Source organism: Leuresthes tenuis, unplaced genomic scaffold (assembly GCF_036924035.1).
Source record: "Leuresthes tenuis unplaced genomic scaffold, fLeuTen1.0.hap1 SCAF_12, whole genome shotgun sequence".
Lineage (NCBI taxonomy): Eukaryota > Metazoa > Chordata > Actinopteri > Atheriniformes > Atherinopsidae > Leuresthes > Leuresthes tenuis.
This window is the reverse complement of record NW_027325366.1, coordinates 14,541,266-14,553,270: the sequence shown is the minus strand read 5'-3', so window position 1 is coordinate 14,553,270 and position 12,005 is coordinate 14,541,266. Positions and strand designations below refer to the sequence as shown.

General features: G+C 38.2%; 1 protein-coding gene across 1 annotated transcript; it reads left to right on the top strand.

Moving 5' to 3' along the window:
- The first annotated feature begins 1,421 nt into the window (after positions 1–1,421).
- Positions 1,422–11,261, top strand: LOC140319855 (solute carrier family 22 member 4-like). Its single transcript, XM_072397637.1, has 11 exons — positions 1,422–1,631; positions 3,038–3,253; positions 5,806–5,909; positions 6,003–6,157; positions 6,303–6,474; positions 7,199–7,325; positions 7,403–7,503; positions 8,082–8,296; positions 9,244–9,426; positions 9,785–9,917; positions 11,028–11,261. The coding sequence occupies exons 1-11, from the start codon at positions 1,422–1,424 to the stop codon at positions 11,128–11,130; spliced, it is 1,719 nt and encodes a 572-aa protein (XP_072253738.1). The 3' UTR covers positions 11,131–11,261.
- The last annotated feature ends 744 nt before the right edge of the window (positions 11,262–12,005 follow it).

Genomic DNA, 12,005 nt, shown 5'->3' with positions numbered 1-12,005 from the left:
GCACACTGCTCCAGTACACCTAAACATTTATCATGCTTCTCCAGTAAGCAATAAATATTAGTGTGCCAGTTCCACTGACAGCCTAAACCCAACAGAACCAGAGTTATGAGGAATCAGGATTTGTGGTTCAGAGTTGTTAATCTCTCTTTCATCATTTTAATCAAGGTTGACTTTGTTTCAGAACTCTGTTTTTGGATGATTTTGCAACCTTGCCCTTATCTTTTGAATATGTCAGCCATTAGAATCTTGTGCTGAGGTTTAAGTCTTCTGTTAATCCATGCCAGTACAACATATTCACATACATTCTGAACATCCTGGAGCACTCTGATTTGTTTTGCAGTCTTAAAGGGATCTCCACCATACAAGTAATTTTATGCTCAATTGCTAGACATTCCTTTGTCAACCAGGTCATTTTCTTGAGTACACCCGCTTCTTGATAAAGAACACATAAGTTGGTTTTGTTCAACTTTGAAAGCTTGCTGATAGAGTTTTTCCTTTCATGCGCTGATTCATATTGTCTTCTCACCTCTTTACTCCTCATATTGACCGAAAAACAATCTGAATGACTGTTCTGTCATTTGTCAGCTCTTTTGTGCATGAAGTGACCCTGAACAACACGTATTTGTCCAAAAAACACTGAAAATTCAGCTTTTGCTACTCGGCACTATGTATTGTAATGGCATATTCCCTGAACAATTGTTTCCAATATCAGTGTAAACTTATTGAAACAAAAGCTGAAAATTTCCTCTACAATGTAATGCATACATATATATTTATTTGTATATATATATGTATATATAGCAATCATTTTCTATAATGTCAGGTCTCTCTTAGACTAACAGGGATTAACTTTACTTACAGTAAAAATGTGCTCTCATCGGACACAATTTTCTATTCCAGCCTTGTATCAAAACTGTCGTTAGACCTTTTGCTCACTCTCCGTGAAATTGCCACAATGTTTCTTCTTGCACCGTTTGCACTCCTGTTCTGTAGTTTCAAAAAGAGCACTGACTTTTTGGAGGGGGAGGATGCGAGGGGGAGGATGAGAGGTGGGGTTTTTCACTCTTGTCTGGAATAAAGGAGGTGTGGAGCTGTCGAAAGACGCTGGCACTGCTGCAACAGGAGCACTAGTTGTGTGCAGACAGCCATAAAGATTGCACTTATTGTAGATGGGAGAGTGGCACTTTTGTGCTTGAGTTGCCAGAGAGTACTTGTATCTGTTGCTGTTATATTGTCGATGTGTTTTTGGTTTTTATACATAAAATACAAGTAATATTTTGTTAATCTTGTACATTTAGAAAATATTTTCTTTCTGCAATTATAGCGTAATTGTCATAGATTACTCTGATATTACAGTAAATTACTGTAGCCTTAGAATTAAAAGCAGAGTGGAACAGAACAGAAATCTAAAGACCAGCAAAATGCAGGATTACGAGGAGTCAGTGTCGTTTTTGGGGACATGGGGCCCTTTCCAGAGGAGAGTCTTCTTTGTGCTCTGCTTCACTTGCATTCCATGTGGAAACAACATCCTGTCAGTCATCTTTCTGCTCGCCACCCCTCCACACCACTGCCACATCCCTGCCCACAGCAACTTGAGCCAGGACTGGATCCAGGCCAGCATCCCTGTACAGGTAAGACCTTGTGCCAGGACTCAGAGTTGAGTGACACTGCATATGATTTATCAATGGATGTGATTCAGTGATTATTCATCATATGTCTTTCATTGTCAGATTTTTTATTCAACGGAATGAAGATATTGTTTTAAATCAACTTCCCAATCTTGCAACTTTCTCTCATGTTCATCACAGCTGTCCGTTACAGTTTAATTGACGCTCGAAGCAGCAGCAATCTATATTTTCACATCAACTGCAGATCACATTATTAGTTACGTGGGTAAGAGTGTGGAGTGTTAAACCAACCAGTACTTCATGAACCCGACACAATCATCATCATCATCACTTCTACAATATAATTTTCTGTTGCAGCTGGCAACAGTTCACAACTAAGTGGCATACATTCAGCAGCTAAAGAGTCACATATTTCCTAAAACATGTTGAATGTTGGGCTTAAATTAAGGATGTGGCCACAAGCATGACTAAACGAATGAGAAGGTCTCTTTGTAACTGTTGGTAATGTATTAAGTTCAGCATATATAGAATATATAGAATAATCCTACAAAAGGATTATGCAGGTTTAAATAAATTAAGATTACCCACCTTGAAAAACTAATATCATTTGATTGAATAGCCTTACGATTTTAAATCGTATAGATGAGGATAGTCGGGAGTAAGTGAACCATGTTTATTAAAACATTTACAGTACATAGAATCTGGAATATTTACATTTCTACCATTATTTTCAAATTTAATTGTTTGAATCTTAACCTTAATTTTTGTGATGAGGAGGTCAGATTATCTGTGACCAAAAATTCCAGTCGCATTATCTACCGAGTATCTTGCCTCGGAAATTATCAATAAAGTGTTATCCTCGCATTTGTACTTGTTTCTTTATCTACACCAACTGAACTCTGCCACACGTCCCATTTCAACAGAAGGCAATGGAATACTCTTTGTATTCCATTGCCATTTGAAAATGATATTGTCATTTGTCCATAGGCCATAATTATCACAATTATACTGCTGCGGAATACTGTGGGGGAAAAAGCATATACATCTTTGTGTACAGAGGCTGTACGGCCACGGTTAAAACAATATATTTCGTGTACGTTAAGTTATACTACTGATGATTAAATATGCTAGAAATGTTCTAGTATTATATCTGCTAAAGTTTGATATTATATTAAATATATTGGTGGTTTGCTAAAAAATATATATATTTACATTTTGAGAGGATATCTTAAAGAAAAAATGGCATGTTTTGATAATTTACTGTTCTTTTCTATTCTGCATCCATTTTTTGGTCCTCATGTTGGTTAGAACTGGTCTAGTCTGATCTGAAGTGGACAGCTCTGGTTCAGTCCACTTCCCCTTTGCTGCAGTTCAAGTTGGAAATCATAATGAGGTTCTTTCCTGGTCAGCAGATGGATGGGCAGCCACAGAGGAGCAGCTGCAGCCGATACGAGCTGGACCAGGTGAAGAACCTGTCTGCGCTGGGAGTCAGACCCAGTCCCGACTGGATTCAGAACCAGTCTGCACTGGGATCAGAGGTCCTGCTGTCCAACCTGAAGCAGGAGGGATGTAAAGATGGATGGACCTACAGTACTGAGTACTACCAGTCTACTGTAGTCAGTGAGGTACTTGGGTTAGGGGTTAGGGTTACAATTACAGCAGCATCCCTGCGAGTGTTAATATAGTTATTCCTGGGGTTACAGTTTAATGAGCCTCTGCCTGCTTGACGTTACTGTTTAGACTGCAGCTGTTTAACAAGAACACAGTTTACTTAGAACAGCTTCCTTCTGTAATAACACTTGGAGGTGGTGACCTTTCTCAGTGGCCACCAATCATTGACTTGCCTTAAAAACTGCAAGAAGTTAAGGTGACAGACTGGAAATGACTGGATCTGGGTCTCCTACATGTTTCATCTGTTTGTGCTGCAGTTGCAACAGATAAACCTTTTTTACAAAAGAACTTCAAATTCACTGTTTTGACCAGCAACATTACTGTGTGGCTTCCGCATTCCCAAACACTTTATGATAATGATAATCTATTGAGTAATTTAGTGTATTTATAGATCTTTATATGAGGATAAACCTTTTAGTCCGGATTAGTTTAAACATAAAACACTATGTAAAGTGTAAATGTCTCACAAAGACGAAGCAAAAGAACAGGGGTGTGTAAGATAAAAACATAAAAGACAAAAATGAATAGTATTGAACAAAAGTTAAAAAGTGAAATAAAGAATCAGAATAATATCATGTACAAAAGAAGCCAGCTATGTTTAAATTTCTTTTTTTTTTCACACTTTCACCCCATACTAGAACCTCTAATTATATCTGAATGTAAATAATGAATTTGCCTACACTTTTATTGCGCTTTTCTAGTCTTGCCTTATTTACATATCCACCCATTCACAAACACATTCACACACATACTTTGTATTTATATACATTAACCACATTTCTCATTATATACACACTCAATTACATTGAACACATTGGGGAAATTTGTAAGGCTCAGCTTCTTGCTCAAGGTCTCTAGAAATGTTCAAACCACTGACTGTCCAGTTAATGGATGAGTCTACATACTGAATTCACTTAAGAAGCATGACTGAATAAAGTTTATTAAGTGATGGAGATTATTCATGAATTAGAAAAATTGACTTATTACCTATTGAATAAAAACATTTTATCCATTTGTCAATGGATATTTTGGTTGGTGCATTAATTGCAAAGACAACCTTTGAGCTTTAATGTAATTTGTTGATTTCCTTAGCTTGCTACTTTTTTTTTTAATTATTATTATTAATTGTCATTATATAGATATAGTCATTAATCTCCTCAATGCAATAGTGCAATAGTGCAATAGTATCCATAACATTTAACATTTTAGTATTAAAGCTACTGACGACCTCACAGACTGAACCCCCGGAAAGGGCAGGTGTTAAAGAGAAGACCTGGTTAAAGATCTTACTACTTTTTTCAGTTACACACCTTTTTGAGATCACTGCTGTTGAGACATTTGTGTGCACTGAGATCGTACTCTCAAAGAAAACACAGGAATGGTCAGACAGGCCCACATCAGACACAGTAATCTTTGAAATGCTTAGACCCTTAGAGATCACTAAGTCTAGAGTGTGCCCCCTATTGTGCGTGGGCTCTGTTATATGCTGAGTCAGCCCAAAGTTGTCCAGAGTGTTACTCAGGTCTTTAGTCCCTCTGACCTGAGGGTTGTCCATATGGATGTTAAAATCACCAACAATAATTATACAGTCAAAATCAACACAGATCATAGACAGCAGTTCACTGAGGTCTTCAGAAAAATCTGCACTCTCTAAAATATTTTTTTGAATATTGTTTTATTCAAGCTTTCAGGTAAGATCATTTTTTGTCCTTGAGATGCAGGAAATGTACATCTGTGCCTCTGTTGTAAAAGTATCCACTTTGCATAGGATTTGTCCAGCTGCAGCTGGTTTTCTGTGACATAGCAGCTTTCCTCTGTATAATTCTGTGTAGTGTGTTTTTAACAAAATATAATGAGACAGCAAGAAGCAGCAGACAGAGTTTGCTGTTCATTAACCTCATAACAAACCAACATAAACACAGAACTGACACAAAGGATCAGGTTGAATAGTCAAGAGAAAAGTGAAAATTTACTTAGCAGAAATACACTTAAGATAATGAGTTATTGTGGACAACACGATAATCACACCCTCCACCTCACAGTGGTTTGTGACCATGAACTTCTTGGGAAAACCCTGTAAAATTATTTTTTTACAGGGTTATTGTTGTATTGTTGTTATTGTTTTACGGACAGATAAACAAAAACAGGAACAGCAAGTAGGACAGCTCAGTCCAGAGGAGGAAACACAGTCCAGTTTACACAAAACCTGCTAACCCTGAGGCAGCTGAAACCAGCATATTGGACAAAAAGAGGCTGGAGTAAAAGACAGAGATAAGTGGAATTAGAATGAGGAAAACCAGCCTCACAACTGAATATTGAAAGATGGGGGTTGCAGGAAATTAGCCCCTAAATGTAAAAAGCAAAATATTTAAGAGGATGGATTCCAAAGGTCCAGGCTCAGAAGAATGAGAACTCAGAGGAAGAACCACTGTGCCAAGAAGAACCGAGCAGCAAATCAAGCGCAGATTGACCTAATCTGCTATATACTTCATATTCTGTTCTTCAGTTTGACCTGGTCTGCAGCGAGCAGTGGAGACAGCCTCTGACCTCTCTTGTCTACTTCCTGGGAGGACTTTGTGGGTGCTTTGCCTCAGGACTGATCTCTGATCGGTACTTTCTGTTTACTTTGTGGGATTGATATGAGATTTGTATGTGTTGTTGCTGTGTCTAACTGCCTGTGTTTGACTTGTTTTTGTGCTACAGGTTTGGCAGGAAGCCTGTCCTGTTCGGTTCTGTTGCCATGCTCAGTGTCTTTAGCGGCGCTGTGGCTTTCGCTCCATCCTGGCCTGTCTTCACTGTGCTTTTCTTCATGCTGGGTCTGGGTCAGATCGCCTGCTACATAGTTGTGTTTGTATTAGGTATGGTTAACCATGACCTATGACCTTTATTGCACTCTACCCTTGTGCCATGCCTTACTGTTGTGTATCTCAGTGGAGTCTCACTTAAGGGCAGAATAAGACTGCATTCACAGCAGTAAGGTCAAATATTTTCTTACTTCTATAGGTTCAGAGATTCTGATTGGTTCAACCAGAGTCCTCTTCTGTAGCCTGTGCCTGCCTTTCATCTATGTGTTTGCTATGATGCTTCTGCCCGGCACTGCCTTTTTGGTACGGAGCTGGAGGCACCTGTCGTTGATAATGGCTGTGCCTGGTTTGGCCTGCATCCCCCTCTGGTGGTAAGATTACCTCAGTACACTGTTGAGATTTTTATGTGTCTTGTGATTAGTTACAACCCCTTTTCAAAATGATGAACTCACCTTTGTTGAAAGATGTTCATCTAGCTGTTTTCATTTGGGAAAAAAAAACAAAAAACAGATATGACACAAAGTGAATTTATTTGACAAAACATTCAGACTTTGTAAAGAAAAAAAAATTCTGGCCATTTTTTTCAGATCAAGTTGTGAATAAAATTATGGAATCACCATAAGATTTGCATTTCTAAAATAAACTATAATAAACACCTGCATGAGTCTAAATATGCTAAATAAGTTGATACAATGGAAAGAATTATCTTTAAGAAGGTAATTCAACACAGTGAGTGGCAAAGATGTTGGTTAAGAAATACTTGCACTAAGGACCAATTAAATCATGAAGGGTTTCTGGTAAAAATGAACTTTTGACTAATTTTTTCCTGAAACAAATTCTATTATGGTGTGTGATCTGAATCAAATTATGGCAAATTGGATTAGTGTTGCATAACATTTCAAGTCAGACTATGTTTCTCTGCTGAGTACTGTGTGACAGTTTTGTTTAAATAGTGATTTAACACCTTGTTTCAGCATGAACATGCCCCCATGCTCTTATTTGAAGAATTTAATCTGTTTTAATAGATTTTATGATGATGCCCAGATAATTTTTTTCTTTCTTGAATCTACATATTTGTTTCTGGTTTTCCATCAGGTTGGTTCCAGAGTCTCCTCGTTGGCTGGTGTCCCGTGGTCGTTTGCTGGAGGCAGACCTTGTGTTGAGGTCAGCAGCTCTGGAAAACCGAGTCGAGGCTCCAGCGGTCATCTTCCCCTCAGCTAACGTAAAGAGTGAACCTCTCACCTGAGACTTGTTCTACACCGTAAACACCGTAAACATAGAGTTTTTGTTTCTCCATAGGCAGAAAAAGTTGAAACCCAGAAGGCAGAATCCGTAGGCTTCTGTGATCTGCTGAAGACAGCAAACATTCGACAAGTCACAATTACACTGTGGCTTATCTGGTGAGTTCAACCGCTTTTCCACAGCAACAATTTTCTTTCAAGAACTACAGGAATTAAAGTCTTTGATGAACCGCTGACTTTTACTCTAGGACATTCCTCTGGACAAACATATATTTTTAGCTTCTCTAAGAGAGCAGCTGAGTTATGAGCTGGCTTTTGGCTCTTTGTAGCAATTTCATGTTGCTTAAAATAATCAACACTGCAGCATCTTGCCTTGTGAATCACTATCTGGTGTCAGGATTTGAAACACAACTCCTTTTACACAGAGATCTGGTTCTGATCCTGGTTCCAGAGATCTGAATGTCCATATAAGTGGAAACCACTGGTATAATATTTAATAATATGTTTAATAATGTGTGATAATGTAATAATGTGACTAAAACCTTAATTTTGAGCAAATAAAGCAGTTAATTAATTGTGGTGGAGTAAAAAGTGCATTCTTCCTGAATAAAATGTAGTGGAGTGGTACTGCACTTTCAAACAACGCAAAACTGTATTTGAGTATATATAAATAGCAAGCTTTGCTTTCCACCACTGTCCTTCACTGATTTTCAGTCTGGTTCTCTTGTTATTGGCAGGTTTTCTATGAGTGTCAGCTACTTTGGATTGTCCTTTAATACGTCCAGTCTGAATGGCAACCCCTTCCTGAACTATTTCCTGCTGACGGCTGTTGAGCTCCCAGCATACTTTGCCAGCTGGCTGGCAGCACGCAGCTGTCCTCGCCGCCTCTCATTTATCAGTTTCTCCCTGCTGGGGGCGCTAGCACTACTTTTAATTCAGATCACGCTGCACAGTGAGTACAAACAACATTAACATTTACCTTTTTTCGGTTTAATTAATTTCAGTTATATTTATATAGCGCCATGTCACAACAAATGTTATCTCAAAGATACTGTCCAACTCAAGCCAATTTCAATCCAGTTCATTGTAATGCAATCATAATCCAATCAAGTCATATTCATTCAATTCCAAATTAGTAAAATTCATACAAAGATAGTTAAATAAAAAGTTGCTTAGCTAAGGAAACCAACAAACTGCATGGAAACTTCTCTCGATTGAATCCCCTTCTTGAGTATGCATGCAGCGACCTAACCATTCACTATTTGGGGCTGATGTCTAAAGTGAGATTCTTGGTTTTGTGTTTGTGTTTGGTGTGTTTCACCCAACTGGGGTTGCAGGAGGCAATTATCTTAAGCAGAGTTTGTCATATTTGGAGCTTCGAACAATTTTCAGGGAAGGCTCATGGAATGAAAATGAAGAAATATTATGCTAGTATACTAGACTATAATTGACTTAAAGCCTTCTTAAATCAAATCAAAATAAACAGACAATTATCCTGGAATGATTATGTACATTTCCACTACAAGGGTTTTCCTGAAAGATCAGGAACTGTATGGGAAACTTATTATTATCATAAATTATCCTACTTTCGACCCATAGGAACTTTCAAGATGGTAGTTTTGTCATTTTAGCTCAGTACACAGAAATGATTTTTTAGACGTTTAATTTGCTTGATATTCCAGGGGCTTTGGTCTAAATACATTCATTCTGGGGAGAATTCTTAATATTAGTGTTTGGGAACTCAAAGTTCTCAGAGCAATAAACAGAAAAGCACCTGAAACTGAAGTTTACTAAGCTATGATTGCAGCTGAAGGGACGTTTAGTACTCGGCAGTAGTTCAGTGCTTTCAAATCCTTTGTTTCTTTCTTCGTGAGCTTATAACCCCTGTCGTCCCTGCAGGTCATCCGGCCATTACAATGTCCCTGGTGCTGCTGGGTAAATTTGGCATTCTGGCTGGCACCGGGATGTTATACATATACACTGGAGAGCTGTCTCCCACAGTCATCAGGAATACAGCAATGTCATCTTGTGCTATGTTCTCCAGAGTGGGGTCTGCTGTTTCTCCATACCTGCTGGAGCTGGGTGAGACTCCTGAATCATAAGACTCATAAGAAATTGAGTCTAACATCTTTAAGCAGTCATTTTGATTGAATTAAATTAAGCCATAGTCAAAAAATGTTCATATAAATATATATAAATTTATATATATTTGTATATACTGTATATGTACTATATATGCATATAGAGAATAACTGTAGTAACATTAGTGGCAATACCAGCTCCATAAAGGTTATAGCTGAAAAGGTGGTTGGCCCTTTGATTACAGACAACTCTGAGTAGCTGTTCTTTGAATTAATTGAACTGACACCTAAATGCTTACAAAGACCTGGATCAGGCAAACACAATGATCTGAAATTATGGTGTTTGGGTTTGTCTCCAGCTGTGTTCTATCGCCTGCTGCCATGGATCGTTGTGGGTTTTCTGTCACTTCTTAGTGTTCTGCTCTGCATCTTCCTGCCAGAGACGTTCAAACAGCTGCTGCCCGATACCATCCAGCAGATGCCGGTCACACGGTGAGTCTGCACGGCATTGATTCATTGGAAGCTGATGGTTCTGCTGCTTTTGCAGAGGAATTATTATCTGTGTTAAAGCCAGATTTATGGTTGTACATTGGGAATCTTGGAAAGAATTTGGGAGACTGTGAATCTCGCCACCACAAGTTTACTGTGACGTCCTAAGAAATGTAACTACCCAGTAGGACTAAAATGGCTCTGAGAGTGCAGGATTTTTTGGAACTGTGATTAGAATTCAATCAACTCAAAATATGGCTTAGACGTACGCAATGCTAATGTGCTAATGAATGGAGTGTGGTTTCATCATGGCCGGGACTCCTGCTAACTCTTTCTGTCAATCATGCAGTCTTGTGAAAATGAAAGCACATCCTCTTTTAATTCTGAGCTTTTACATTTGAGAATGTAATAAAACGTGATCTGATCCTTATCAGTTCTTCATTTTAGGGAATTACAACATTAGATGAACAACAATATTTGATGTATTACACCATGACAGCATTTATAGAATAAAATCTATACAAAAAATGACTTCATGATGTTGCTGCTAAAGATTATTTGACAAGCTGTTCAATCATAAGTTGAGTTAGGTTTTCACACATTGCTTCTGTACTTTGGCTTAGTTGTGTTCAGTAGATGATAACACAGTGTAATGTATCATGTGTTGCTGTTCGTTGGAGGTTGTATTTATCTAATTTAAAGTGGTGAGGACCAGATGAGTTTTTGTTATGTCCTGTAACGGAAAACCTTTGAATTAAATGAGGGCGTACTTTCTTTTATATATGGTGATAAATTAATTGTTATAATGATGAGATGTGACATACTATGAGCACAAGTGTTTAAAAGGGATAGCCATAAGGCAACATCCTCCCTGGGGAACAGTAGAACATAGAAAGTTATTTGCACAGAGGCGGTGACAGTTTACAGAAGGGAACAATATTTAAAAAGTTATTCTAATCTATAGTATACGTGTGATGGAAAAATATACGATGTACAGAAAAACAATATGTGTGCAGTGCAAGCAAAACAGAAAAACAAAGCAGCCACAAAGAGCTGAGAAAAGACTGTTGAATGCAGACTAACTGTTGCAACTTTTTTTTGTTTGGCGTCCAGGTTCGGGTGTCCCTGGGCCCCCACCAGTCCTCTAAATGATGAAAGTAAATCTGCTAAATACCAGAGCACTGCAATTGAGATCATCTGCTCAACCCGCTTATAAGACACAACAAAACAGCAAGCAAAAGTTGCCGGAAGTCAAATGATTTGCACAAGACAAGAAACAGGAGGAATTTGAAACAGTTGTGCCTTTGATACTTGAGTATGTTTTGATTAATCTTCCCAGAAAGCTTTGGCCCTGCTGTTAAGCAACTCTTGCTTCTGGGAAAGTTTCTGAGGATCTGTCATTGGGAAATTAGAGTGCCTTTTGGTAGAAAAGCATCTCAGCTCCCACACAGAAATGATCCTGACCTGAACTTGGTTTTTCATAACTTATAGTCCAAAAAAATTAAACAATGGTGAAGCTAACTGTATAAGCCTCAGATGTAAGAGAAAGGTTCAGACATTAGTTATGCAGTCCAGCTGTGTAATGTTTGTTTTTTCTACGTTCCAGTAGATCACTGACACAAAAACTTCCAGTAATACCAAACTGTACTTTATTATAAACAAATGAGATTCTACTCAGTGTAGTCAGGATGGTAGTGTTGTTTTGTGTGTCCACCAGCTGGCGACTTGTATCAGTGGCAGAGGCCTTGAGGATCCTCCAGTGGTACATTCACAACACCTCGTCAGTTGTGACAACAGTTTATTGTCTTTACAAACAGAAGGGAGTGTTGCGAGACAAAGAGAGAACAAGGGAACTCTTGCAGAAAAAAAAGCTTCTGCTTTTTTTTATATTAAAATCAAAGGGGAAAGATGACATCCCACAGGAGTTTACTGCAGTGAAGATCAAGTGTATACTGTGTTTCCATCATGAACTGAAACGCTGTATTTGAGATGATGACCACAACACTACTGCCGCATTCAGCATGAATATGAAAGTGGAGAGAATTCTAAGGATAGATTGTTATGTCATAAAGATATAAATAAGTGTAAAGT

Excerpts from the sequence above, each read along its gene's own strand:
- LOC140319855 (XM_072397637.1), top strand. The coding sequence starts at position 1,422 with ATGCAGGATTACGAGGAGTCAGTGTCGTTTTTGGGGACATGGGGCCCT. Across the intron at positions 1,632-3,037 it reads AGGCCAGCATCCCTGTACAG|CAGATGGATGGGCAGCCACA; the intron begins GTAAGACCTTGT and ends TTTCCTGGTCAG. Across the intron at positions 7,504-8,081 it reads ATTACACTGTGGCTTATCTG|GTTTTCTATGAGTGTCAGCT; the intron begins GTGAGTTCAACC and ends TGTTATTGGCAG.